The sequence below is a fragment of the Poecilia latipinna genome, unplaced genomic scaffold (genome assembly GCF_001443285.1).
Source record: "Poecilia latipinna isolate Pla-1442-1.1 unplaced genomic scaffold, P_latipinna-1.0 Scaffold3799, whole genome shotgun sequence".
Lineage (NCBI taxonomy): Eukaryota > Metazoa > Chordata > Actinopteri > Cyprinodontiformes > Poeciliidae > Poecilia > Poecilia latipinna.
This window is the reverse complement of record NW_015116415.1, coordinates 17,523-31,526: the sequence shown is the minus strand read 5'-3', so window position 1 is coordinate 31,526 and position 14,004 is coordinate 17,523. Positions and strand designations below refer to the sequence as shown.

At 38.8% G+C, this 14,004-nt stretch overlaps 1 protein-coding gene across 2 annotated transcripts in view; it reads right to left on the bottom strand.

Annotated features, from left to right (window-relative positions):
* Positions 1 to 4,693: 4,693 nt before the first annotated feature.
* Positions 4,694 to 14,004, bottom strand: part of LOC106941671 (FRAS1-related extracellular matrix protein 1-like) — a 20,213-nt gene continuing 10,902 nt past the window's right edge. The window contains exons 6-8 of one of the 2 annotated variants that reach the window (XM_015024760.1): positions 8,034 to 8,134; positions 7,790 to 7,875; positions 4,694 to 5,941 (exon numbers count right to left, since the gene is read on the bottom strand). In XM_015024760.1, the coding sequence (XP_014880246.1) occupies positions 5,739 to 5,941; positions 7,790 to 7,875; positions 8,034 to 8,134 (390 nt within the window). In that variant the 3' untranslated portion in view covers positions 4,694 to 5,738. The remainder of the gene's footprint in view (positions 5,942 to 7,789; positions 7,876 to 8,033; positions 8,135 to 14,004) is intronic. The other variant, XM_015024761.1, reaches the window with a different exon arrangement.

Here is a 14,004-nt window from a genome sequence, read left to right as displayed (position 1 = left end):
GCAAACTTTATGATGGTATTGTTTGGGTGGGAAGGGCTATAGTCATGGGAGTAGAAGCTGTAAACTAGGGGTCTCTTAGCACAAAGCCTTGTGGAAGGCCGGTGCTTGTGCTCAGGGCTGAGGACAGGTTGGTTCCTACTCTCACCCTCTGGGAGCGGTGTGTCAGGAAGTTCATGATCAAGCAGCAGATGTTGTGGGGGAGACCCAGATCCCCAAGGTTCCTCACCAGTCTGCTCTGAATGATGGTGTTAAAAGATGAGCTGAAGTCCAGGAAGAGCAGCTTCACATAGCTCCTTTGCTGTTCCACGTTTGTCAATGTGGTGTGATGGTGGAGGACTTTAAGCATGGTGATGGAGCTTTGGGTGAGGGACTGATTAAAAATGCTGCTAAAAATCCCAGCAGCTGATCTGCACAGACCTCCAAGAACATAAATAGCTTGGTTTTTGTTACTATACATATTGATCAGATAACAAGTGTAGTAGAAGTATGAAACACTGCCACCCGCAGTTAAGCTAGCAGGCAGTTAAAGCCAGTGTTTTTGACCATTTTTGCAGGATATTTGCAATAAACTAAGAATCATGCATTAGAGTTGTGGGTTTTGAATCTCCACAATCATGGAATTGCAAAAAACATATAAAAGGTTGTAAATAACCCCAACTTACTTGATATACTTCTTTTTAGAGCATATTGCCTTTTTGTTAGTTAACGTCCGGTTTTTGTATTTTATGCTTTTATTTTGATAAAGAGAACTTCCGCTGCTTTTGTTGTGCAGCGGCAGCATGGCAACAGAAGGAACAGAAAAAAAGTTCCAACAAAGTTGTTAAATGTATTTTATTATTAGTGGCTCCCTTGATAGAGGCACAAGCTGTTATGGTGAAACTCAGGGTTTACTCCCTATAAACCTATTCATCAGTAAAGCCAACCAGCTCCAGTTGGTTCTAGAGATTCATATCAACCACTCTGGCAACAATGTGCATCAGTTCCTGTAAACAATCCACTACAACAATTACACCCTCAAGCTGCTGCTCCATCGTTTCTCAGCTGGCTAAAGCTGAGAAACAAGACAGCATAGCTGTAAACAGAATCCCAGCGCCTGTGGCCATGGTGTTCAGCATGGATCCCATCACCTACATTGAGAATGAGAAGGCAAGTGAAAGACCTGAGAGCTCCACAAACATCATAGAAAGTGATTCTACAGCAGCCACAGCTCTGAGTGTCACAAAGATGGGTCAGTCAGGTTGCACCTGCATGATTGTTCCTGTGTGGGTTTCTACTGCCCAGAGTCCATCTAAAGAGAAGTTAGTTTACGCTTTACTGGAGACAAAGTGACAACACATTTATCAGTGAAGAAGTAATTAACCAGTTACAAGCAGATTCCCATCCAGTTAACTTAAAACTTACCACAATGCTGGAAGTTCAAACAATTGTCAAAAGTCAGAGAGTAGCAGGGCTACGTGTGAGAGGTTATAATTCAGATTTTCCCACCGAGCTTCCACCCTGTTACAAAAAGGACAACATGACAACGCACCTACAAATGAAATGGCAAAGAAATGGAATCATATGGCAGACATTGAAGATAAGTTACCTCCTCTCCTTAGTTGCAATGCTGGACTACTTATTGGATTTAATTGTGCCAGAGCTTTAGCTCCAAAAAAGGTTCTGCTGGGAAAGGAGAATTAACCATTTGCTATCCAGATGGATCTAGGGTGGAGCATTATTGGTATCTCCACGCCAGAGTCAAACGAAACTGAAACAATTCTGTGCTGTGCATTATGGTAAAGGAATGGTCTTCTGCATCATCGATGGACATGATCAGTGTTAAGGATGGAAAGGTAAAGGATGAAGAGGCTCACAAAAGGATAACGTTTTTCTGGACAAACGTAAGGAAGGAATACAGAAAAGCAAACAAGGACACGGTGAGAAGGCTCTTCTATTCAAATAAGCTTCACACTCAGATATTAAAAGGCCTGCAGAAATCACATTGAAACACTCAAAGCAAATGTTTAACAAGGCAGAAAATTACAATATGGACTATGTTGCACACAAGAATAACAGAATCAAAAGAGATGTGAAAGAATACAAGGCGAATATTGTACTTACCACACCCAAGGCAACCAGCTACCACATCACAACAAAATGCATCAGCTAGATGTATTCATGGAAACAGATGGTCTCCTCAAGGTGGGAGGATGACTTTCATCTATCAAGGACTCCTTCAAGCACCAAGATGTGATCCCAAAGCAACATTAACCAGGCAAACTCATCATATCTCAGAACCACAACAAAGTAAAGCACCAAGGAAAAGGATTCACCATAAAAAAAATCAGATGGAGTGGTCATTGGATCCCTGGGATAAGCAGAACTGTTGCTTCATTCATCTGCCAGTGTGTCATCGGTCTCAGGCTTCGCAGAGCTCCAGAGGGCTAAGACCAACCTGTACAGCGTTTAGAGCGTCTCCTCCCTTCACACAATGCGGCATGGACTGTTTAAGGACAGTTAGTAATGTGCCGAATGCCATTCAGTCACTCAATGATACCTCATTAAGGACTTTATGAAGTCTTGGCTATAGTAGACCCCTGACTGTAAATAATCTGAACAGCCATGACATCTTTTTATTCTGTTAGAAAGTTTTTAAGGTAATGTATACATGGGTTATGTTGTTTGAGAAAATTATTTCTGTTCTTGTGTAAACTCATTTATAATTTTGGTGGGAGTGTAAATAACTCCAACTTACTTGTTGTACTCCCTTTTTAGAGCTTATTGCCTTTTTGTTAGTTAACTAATGGTTTTTGTATATTATGCTTTTATTTTGATAGGAGAACTTCTGCTGTTTTCGTTGTGCAGCGGCAGCTTGGCAACAGAAGGAACGGAAAACAAGTTGGAACAGAGGGTGCATTCACACTGCAGCCTGAAGTCCGATTTTTTGGCAATTCTGATTTTTTTGCCGGGGCCGTTCACACTGCCAGTAAATGCGACCTGTATGCGTTCTGCAGTGTGAACGGGCAAACAACCTGATAGTGTCCCACATGCGCACTAGAGGGCACAATAGCGTCAGTGTTCTCAGTGTTCTTCCAGCTGCCATAAAAAGAAGTGCTCAGTGTTTGCGGAAGTAAACATGGAGGCTAACGGTGGAGCTTAGCTTACATATTTGAAGTTGTTGTCCGGCTGGAGCAGCATATTAACAACTTAATCCTCATATAGTTCGTCATAGTTGTTGTTTTTCTTCCCACTTGCTTACTTCAGGACGCAGAATAGTGAGATTTGTTGAGAATCAGTGACGTTCAGTTCGGATGAATGCAACCTGAACGTTAGGTCGCATTTGAAACGGATACTTATCGGATATGGGTCACATTCGAAAAAGAATCCGACCGGTGCTGTTCACACTGCCATGGAAAGAACGGATACAGGTCGCATTACGTCAAAAAAATCGGAATTGGTTCACTTCAGGCTGCAGTGTGAACGCACCCTTTGGGTGTTGTTAAATGTATCTTATTATTAGCAGCCCCCTTGATAGAGGCACAAGGCATGTCTGTTTTGTAAATAAGGAAATTTCTTTTATTGATTGATTGAAATTATAAATTTGCTTTATCATATAAGGATACTGGTTTGGTTTATGAATGAGAATCAATATTTTAGTTGTGAACGTTATGTTCTGGTTCAAAAGTTACGGTTGTAAGAGGGTCGTTTGTAGCTTGCACTGTCTTTTGTTTGTCTTTGTTTGTACACCGCTCTTATGGTGAAACTTAGGGTTTACTCCCAAATAAACCTGTTCATCAGTAAAGCCAAAATCCTTGATTTTAAGGGGGGTATGCTGCAAAGGTCTTTATAAAGCCTGACCTGCTGACTCCAATGTTGGGCGATACCAGTTTTTTGTGTTTAAAGTCAGCTTGGCAACAAAGTTGCTTCTAGCAACTGTGAGATAGCTTTTTTTATTCATGCACGTGTAGACGTGACCTGGTGGGCAGGTCAATCAAATCAGCCGGAAAAGTCAGTTTCACATGCAAGTATTGGCTGATATCCCAAAAGTAAGGAAATCAGGAATAAGTGTTATGATCTGTGTTTTCTGTGTGGTTATTTTTGAGGTTTTTCTGTCTTTTAGTTTTCCCCTGTGAGTCTGTCTTCCCTGTTGATTGCTCCCCAGATGTGTCTACTTACCTGATTACCCTCCCTGTGTATTTAAATCCACCTGTTGTCTTTGTTTCTTGTCGGGTCCTTGTCTTTGTCTATCGTCTATAACGCAACGTCTTGTGAGTCAGTTTGTTTTTCCCCTCAGTAGAACTGTTAAGTCCTGAGGTAGTTTATTTCTATGTCCAGTCCACATGTCAGTTGCTACCGGTATTGGCTACGTGCTTGTTTGCTGCCGTGCTTCCTGAGCCAGGACTGTGTTCATCTCTCTCATTAAACGCTTCATCTTCACCATACCTGGGTCTCAGCGTCAATCCTCACCACCATCAACAACCACTTTATGACAATAAGCTGGTGATCTGTGTATTTGTCAGCATGATAGAGGACAATGGAACAACGTAGAATTGATAATAAAGTTGATCAAAGATAAGAACACAAAAACTTTGGAACTGTGGTCAAGAATCTTCCCAGATCATAACTTTCTCTGAGAATATGTGGTTATGTGTTAAAAAGCTCTAGATAACTTTAGATAACTCTAAAATATAACAGAAGAATGCATCACCATCCATCAAATGCATTTATTTTTTTATTCAATCAAAAACAAGTTTCAGTATCTCAAAGAAAAAAGCAAAATATCTAGAAAATCCATTTGCAGCTTTGACTTAATATTTACTTTACATTCAGATCATTAAGGATTTCCAGTCTTATTCAAGACAAGACATCATAGGATTAGATGTAGATGTACCGGTGTTAATATTATTCAAATATCAGTTAGCACAAAATATCATTTAAAAATATGTATTAGGTTTTTTATCTTATTTATGGCACAAAAAACTATTTCAATTATTTAAATGCTTTAAATTTAAACCAAGTATTTAAACGTATTTTGTCAGTTTTGTGTGGACTCACCGAGCCGAGGACGACATGCTGGATCTGTTCAGTGCCTGAGAAACCCTGAGAACGGCTCTCAGCCTGCATAAAATGGTTTCTTTCATGCTCTGCTGGGAGATCAGATCACATGATGGAGATAATCACATTACTGTTTACCCATGTGGTTCAAACCCTCTGGCCCTGATCTAAATAACACAGCCTGGGCTTGGACAGCAACAGAGAATCAATTAAACAGACTTGACATGAACGACTTTAAAAGGAACTCTTTGGTGGCAATTCTCCAAATTCTGCTCATATGTACAGTAAAAGTACAATTTGAGTTATTTTCAGTTGGCCATTTTAATGGAACAAAAGTAAAGAATTTGACCATTAAATTACAGTTCATAACTGTGGAAACACAATTAAACTCAGATGAAGTCAAGAATATATACAAAATAAAAGTAAAATATGAAAAATAAAAAATGTTCACAGAGATAAAATGTTCTGGTGCAGTATGTGTGGAAAAAATTCCAACTGTTTTCACACCATTAAAAAACAAAAAGTCATTAAAAACTTTAGTACTTTCATTGGTTAAATAAAGCACAGTGTTCTAAAATTGCTTTAGAGCTACAATAAATCATAAAATCATAAAAGTAGGCCATAAAAAAAGACCCCAGTGGTCCTCGATGACAGGTTATTTCCTGAGCATCAGTAGCAGCTTATCTTGCTGCTGCAAGTCGTCCTCAAAGTTTAACTGAGCACACAAAAGGATGAGCTCTGCTCCTCTTGCAGTCTCTAATTTGCCACTTGGCGTTTCTCCACACCAGCACACACTTCCTGTTTCTCTTCATTTTGGAGCGAGGGGGGGTCTTCCTCCAGTTAGTATAGCTGACAGGCTCACCGCCCGCCCACTCCCACCATCCTTCAGCCTCCCTGCTGTTCAGACCTTAAATGACAGAATAGACCTTCTTATTTAAAAATAACAAGAATTGGTGAAAGAAGAAAGAGATATTCAATAGAATATCAATAGAATATCTCTTTATTGGGGCCTGCCTTGGCAATGCATAAGGAAAGGCATTGCATGTCAGGCACCTATTGTTCTATACCCAATAGAATGTCTCTTTATTGGGGCCTCCCATTAGCATTACATAGGGAAGATCGAAGTAAAGCAGTCACTGCCTCCCATGTAATGCATGGCAAGCACCTGTTGTTCTACACCTAATAAAGAAACGCTCTATCAGTGAGAATGCATTACTGCACTCTCACTTATTAAGATCCTCCTCACATTTTTCGGTCATTAACTATTTCTGCTATTTTCAACTAATAGTGCTAATTCATATCTCAAAACGTTCAGCTTCTTCAGGAGATTGCTGTTATACTTTTGCTAAAATTCACTATTGTACTTTTTAAAATTGTATCTATGTCATGATTCTATGTTGCTAATTAAATAAAATTATATGGTAATGACGTGTCTGACAGATATAGCCGTGAGTTTGTTCTAAGCATATGCTGACCTGACAGAACACTCTTCTTTGTTCTTGTAATGCTCTGAGTACACTGCAGCAGCTATCATTATTTTATTTAATTATGTACATTGATATTTTTTTAATTAACAAATAAATAAAACACAAGAATGAAAGCGCACGCAGAGCATGCACATTGATCTTTGATTGTTTTTGTTCAAAGTGGCAGCTGTAATGTCTGCCATGGTGTCAGACTACCTGGCTTATGTAGTGGGAGAGAGGGTGAGAACAGTCACGATGAGCGCCTTGTGCATGGTTACTTCTTGCTTGTTGCTCCTTGGTCAGTGTTCATAGTTGAGCGTTATTTGCCATCTGGGCATTGCCTCAATTGCTATGTTAAATGGTACAGAGAGTGGTGGTTTCTGACATGAGCAATATAGGCAAATGCCCAGGGCATTATCTTTTTAGGGATGGCACCAGACCACCGCGGATTGTAACACAGAGATGGAAGCAAAGCAGAACAGTTTGTTCTGCTTTTAATTTTGGTAAAATTGATCAAGTATTTAACATCTAGGTCTTTTTATGGGAATACGGATCTTTCAGATCAGTTTGAGAAGCAATTTTGATCATATTTCACATTTTATCGTATCATGTAGCGTGGGGCGCTGGTCTTGGTCTTGACTTGGTCTCGGACCCTAAAAGTCTTGGTCTTGTCTCGGTCTCGATACAGTCTGGTCTTGGTCTTGTCTTGGTCTCAGGTTAGGTGGTCTTGACCACAACACTGCTAAAAACTGAAGCCAAAGGCAGTAAAAAGAAGAAATGATCCCTGAAGGAGACCACAAGAGAGATGAGCATGTTTCAAGGACTGTAGGCAGTTTTTTTATTCCCATTACACCTAAATGACACATAAAGTTGATCTTTTTTCCACTTTAGTTTAATATTTTGTCAACAGAATCTCCTACTTGATGGGCCTAAGAACACCTAAGAGCACCCTAAGAACAGTACTGCTGTTCTTAGACGTATTGACTGCTCTTGGTAGGTTTATAGATTTTGTTTAGGAGTATTCGAGTGGAGGGGGCCAACTACATAACGCACACCACACTTTTCATATTATTAGGTGTAGAAAACTTTAAAATCCTGTCTTATGAACAATCTGAACCAATGCACTATTTAAAATTAAACATTCTTGTTCAGGTATATTCTAACAGTAAAATATACTATTATTAATCAAGATGATGTGATAATACTACTACATCATCTTGTAATATTATTATTACAAGATATTTATTATGTAAATATCATCTCAACTACATTCACTGCAGAGCACTAACCTATCCAGAAAGGCTTTCTTCCACTGAAGTCCCACAACCAGTCCATGTCAGATTTAGACAGAACACTTGCAAGACTTCCCATGAACCTGATATCAAAAACAAGTAAACATTATCAACATTTTTAAAGTTACAAATGACACATTACAAACAATAATGAATGAGTTTGTATTTTTCATGGATCCCACCACCACACATTATCCAGTGAAACCCATCAACTCTGTGATAACAGAATGTTTAATGATACCTTTCTCTGCAGGTCCTGTTAGCTGCACTCCATGTGAGCTTGGGCTTAGTGCTGACGATGTAACAATGTCCTCCTTTAAAAGTCCAGCCCTGAGGACACATCTGAGCACCAAGGATGGGTAGGAATGTGGAGATAGAAACACCCATTGTTAAGTTTTCAGCCTAACCAAGCTTGTTCTTCTACGCCTGTTTTGTTCCCTTGGAAACCATGACTGAAATACAACTATGGACCTTGGCAACAGTTTCCTCCAAATGGGTCACAAGAGAACAAAAATCATTATTGTATGATAGAAAGTGAGGCTGACTTATATGAGTATTCTACTGACAATTTTTCAATTATGGTCAGAGATTTACATACATTCCTGATTGGCATGAAAGTCTTTATAGTTCTTTTAATGGTGCCTTTGAACTGTTCCATTTTTGGGGTTGGTGTGATTAAGCAATAAAGAACTGTAATTCATTTTCAAAGTTCACAGTCACAAATATATAAATACACCCCTACTAATATTATTGGGAAATGTCCCGGTGTAGTGACTATTTGTTCCAAAACTTAAATTCAAAAATCAAAAACTCAAAACTCAAAAGTGATCAAAACAAAAGTGAATGTTTTGATCAAAGTGATGCATCAAAGTCATCTGATGCACCGTGGATTCTGGTTTACACAGCCCAAAAGGATCAAAAAGTCGAAATGCAGTTCTTTGGCTGTTTTATTTCACAGTTCAGGCAAAAAGGTTACAGGCTTCATAGGATTCTGCTTCCGCTCTGATTCCTGCACCTGTTCTCTGACTGATGACTGAAGTGACTGATGAGACTGATTCCATAGACTGAAGACTGGTAAAAAACCTTGTGACCACCCACGTGCATAATAAGCTACCTAAGACCCACCTATTTATACCGTGAAATACCCACATCCCAACCTGAAATTAACAAATTAAGTGAATTCTTAATCAAAGAACTTATTCTAAATAACGAATTAAGCACAAATTCTAATGATAAATCAACTAGAAAATAAACAAAAAATAAGAATAAACTAAATTTTAATTCTAAGATATAACTGAAAATGGAGAAATAGCTCCTACAGCCGGTGTCCTGCAACTCTTAAAGATCTCCCTGGTCCAACACATGTGAATCCAATAGCAGAATCACCTTCTAAGTGCAGTCAAGTTCTCCAGAGTCCTGCTAATAACCTCATTATTTGACTCAGGTGTGTTGAAGTAGAGACAAATCTAAAAGTTGCAGGAGACCGGCCCTCGAGGCCTGGAGTTGCCCACCCCTGGTCTAGAGAAACTATGTACTTATAGTATCATCAAAAAACCATCCATCCACCCATCCATCAGTCATCTTACATGCCTATCCCTAGTGGGATTGCCAGGGGTCCTGGCACAAACAGTCAACAGGTGATAGGCAAGGTCACCCTGGATCGGTTGCCAGTTCAGCACAGCCATCAAAAAAGCATCTGGTTATCCCAGGTAAAAACCTTAGCCTGGTAAAAAGTATTTCGTTGTAATACACTTTCTTTTTTGTCCAGGGGACTATTGGGCCCGGTCAAGGCTTTGAAGCTAACTGGAAATTGCCTGTGCTATAAGCGACCATCCTCCAAATGCTGATCCAAACAATGCAGCTGTTATTGTTAATTCAATATTTGGAAGTGTGACCAACATGGACTGAACAACTTTGTTCATATCCTCTGCTGCCATTGTTAAAACTACAGGCAAACTACCTTTTGAAAACAGCACAGAAAGGCAACATCATTGTTTACAACTGTTCCTTCTGTTCGCTGATTGGTCCAGTAGAAAAGTCAACCTCTGAGCCCTCTGACTCCTGGTCTTTCATCTAGGGTTGTGTCTTGGTGGTACCTCTGGTTTTTCTTAACATTCTGACCAATTTTCCCTCATCTGATATTGACAGTTTGACACATTTGGGTGTTCTAATTTAACAATAAACCAAAGTCAACATTAAGTTTCTGGAATTCTCCTGACCTCAACCAAACTGAAAATTGGCAGATCACACTTAGAAACATAGTTAACCAATTTAAATTAGCTTTTTATTTTGTGCTAATAAAGTAGTCAGAAACATAACCAGATGGGACAGAACATGGTTGATGGTTTCCAAAACCCAGATCAGATAGCATGCAATGGTAATTCAACATTGAATTATAGTCATAATGATTGATTTTTGATTGAGGTCGACAACTGATGGTGGCTCAACCGTCAAACAACCATCAAACAATCATCCAATTCTAGCCAATTCTAGTCATTGAATGTTGAAAATATGTCATTGAATCAATGTTGTTTTGTGGTTGAAATCTAATGAATGAAATGCCGATGTCTGATCAACGTCTGATCGATGTTGAATCAATGTATGCTGTTTTGTCGCACCCTTCCCCTTTTTCCTCTTCTTCTGAGCTCTGGCTCAGAGCATTTTATTATTGAGTGGGGGTTAATCATGTTTTAAATTAAGCACTGTTGAGGATAGTAGGTTGTGATTCCTTTCTGTACATTTTCTTACTTGTCCATAAAAATTATTACTGACTGTTTGCGCGTGATATATTGACACAAAAACATCTACAACTTACTACAAGAAGTGAAGTGGTCCACTCCCCCTATTTTCATGAGTGGGATGTCGCAAACACAGCCACTTCGCTGTTGGCTTGTTTGCAAAATACATTAATTCAATGTTGAATTATGATCACAAAGGTTGAATGTATTGCTAAGGTTGACGACTGATGGTGGATAAACCATCAAACAATCATCCAATTGTAGCTAATTAACTAAAGTTGAAAAGATGTCATTGTATGAATGTTGTTTTGTGGTTGATTTCTGATGATTGAAATGCCAATGTATAATAGTGTTTTTCAACGCTGGTCCTCAAGTCACAATGCCCTGAAAAGGTTAAACATTTCTCTAATTCAGCACACATGATTGTAATTGATGGGTGATTAACAGGGTTTTTCTGAAATTAAAACATGCAGGTCAATTTGACTTAAGGACCAGTGTTGGGAAAAACTGCTAATCAATTTTGAATCCAAGTATGCCATTTGTTCAAGTAGAACTTTTTTTAAACACATGCGCACTTAGTTTCAAATAACCTAGCACCAACTAGGCGCAGTGAGAGCATTACACGTTTTTGATGTGTACCGTTACTGTGTAAACAAAGATTGCAATTAGAACGTTTTCATGTAAATGATCCAACAAAAACGGAACAAAAATTCTGTTTTTGTTGGATCATTGTCGTGTAAACGCCCCTTAAGTGCGCATGTGTCAACAAAAAGGAAGATCTACTCGAAAGCATGTCGATTCGCGTTTCCCCATCATGTACCGTTCCCCCAAATATTGGGGAAAAACACGCACTATGTGTGTCTGATTAGGGCGCAGTTGGAAAAAAGTGGGATAACTTAGCTGAAACACGTTGTTTGAGCTTTTGCAGTGTCTGTAGTTCTCTAGATAAGAGTGCTGAACAAGCAAGTGCCTGTTATGATCGTTAAACAAGCAGCCGTGTATTTTGCCACCTGGGAGGTGTGGAGCGGTGAAGAGATGCTGGGGGAACCGTATCTGATGGAGAAACACGAATTGTTACTACAGCATTGTCAGTAGCTTCTTTGTCTTGTGTGGATTGTCGGAAGCAGTTTTGCGTCATACTATGCATGAGGTAGGGATTCCCTGACAGAAAAGACCAATTAATTCTGTTTACAAGACAACGGACACTGGTACGTTTTAAAAATATTGCACTCTGGAACCCGTTTTCAAACTGTGCCGTTAGAGAAAACATTCGCCATTTTCGTGTAAATGTAAAAAGTGATCCAGACACAAACACAACGAAACTCTTCTGTTTTCACCCGAAATTGTTGTCGTGTAAACAGGGCTTGAAGACCCGGATAGAACCTAAAGAACCAGACATCATCATCTCTTCATCCCTCAATCATCTCCTGAGGCTGATATGGTACAGAACATTTTTGCTATGATTAAGTTTCTTATTGTGGACTGTTATGGTTTGATTATTAGATAATCAATTATTTGCTTATTTAATGTATAGTCGTATCAGCCAAAATAATAAATGGTCATTTAGAGAACAAATCATACTGAGAGATTAGCAGTAAATACATAAATATATCCTACTTTAAAAAGATTTGTTAGTGCTTTCTGTTTGTTTTATTAAGAAATGTTGACATATTAATTCAGTGTTCAGTGGTCATTTAATGTATTATTAATGTCAGACACAGACCTTCTGCCCCGGGGCGGTTCTAGATGGGGGCCAGCAGGGGTACAGAAGAAATGACACTAAATAAATGTATTTTGTTAATATTCAGAGGTGGATTTTTTTTAACCTTCACAATTTTATTTTAACAATGAATTAAAAATTATAGTGCTGCAATTTTAACTGCTGTATTGAGATAGAATCATACTTTCCATCTGCTTGATCAGGATCTGCAACCTGAATCTATCTGGAGACACAAGTAGCTCTTTGGCTCACTTGATATATCAAATGATGAAATATTGCTCTGTTTTTTTGCTTCATTCTTTAAGTGTCACCATGGAAAAACACCGACTATCCTGGCCCTCATGGTAAATTTGATCTAGAACCAACCTCCAAACCTAACTCCTCACTTGTATATTTTAGTAATACTCTTTACAATACCAGAATTTTCACATAACTTTTATACTTTTGGAGCTCTGTTTGAGGACACATTGGGACTATTAAATTAGGTATTATGATCAGTTACTCAGTACTTGAGCAGTTTACCAAATACATTTTACACTTGCTTAATTAAACATGTTTAAGGTGAGCTACTCTGATTGGAGTACAATTTTGGAGTACTCTATGTATGAATGATTGCTCCCTGGATCACTTTTTTAAAGTTTTGTTGGCTATAGTTGCCTTTATTTGGAAGTAGTTTAACAGGAAAGTGGGTAATGAGAGAGGGGAAAGACATGCGGCCTGCGACCACCGCCATAATGACTAAGGCTTCACTATGTGGTTGTTCTTTGTGCCTGCGCCATCACAGCACCCCCTCTGGATCACTTTTTAAAAACAAAAAACACTGCCATAAATATATTGTCTATCGCTGCAGCAGCCAACCCACCCCATGAAAGTAGGGTGACACGCCGTGGTGGGCGTCACTTATTTTGATTTCTGAAAGGTGGCAACCCTAACACTGATCCTCCCTGAGTTTTATCTAGGATCAATGGCCCTTTAATTTAAATATTGATGACCTCATTTCAACATGAGTGTATGGAGTGAAAATAGTCTCAAAATATCTGTGAAAGGATTTGTGCGTGTGTAAAAATATTTGTGCGTGTGTAAAAATGGATTCGTAACTCCTGTAAGCATCTTTGTGTGTAAGTTTGGATAGTTGTACCTGTGAAACATGATTTGTAAACCGTAAAAAGAAAATAAACCTTTTCCTACGGCTACAAATGTTGAAAAAGTATGCACGAGTCACCAGATACAAACACACACACACACACACACACACACAAAACTGCAGTTACGTACAGATCCAGTTACGAGTGCACAACTATTTTTGAGACTCATTTCACGCTTCCGGGAGCTCCCAGATTCCTGCACCATTGCACTCTGGAAATAAAGGGGGTGCCATTTCTTATATTATTCGCGGTCTCCCGTTTTTAATTTCTTTTAAAATCTATGCCTTCACCTTTAGAAAGAATTTTCATTCAGCATGTATTTAAACTTATCTCTCTTATTTACTTCAGCATAGCTCACAGTTTTTTAACAAATTCTGTAGCTTTCTGTGTACTTCTAAGTCTGCTCCTTAGTCACATCTTTTCGGGCCTGCTGCTTCCTACATCATTTAGTGATGTAAATAGTTAGCATTTACATCACTAAATGAGAATAGCACAATGTCTTTATTATTTATTATTAATTCTGCCATTACTGGAACAGTAAAAGATAACATCTACCTATAGCGTGCTAAGTGTTATGCTCTACTCACAAATTGTTGATAATGTGATTCT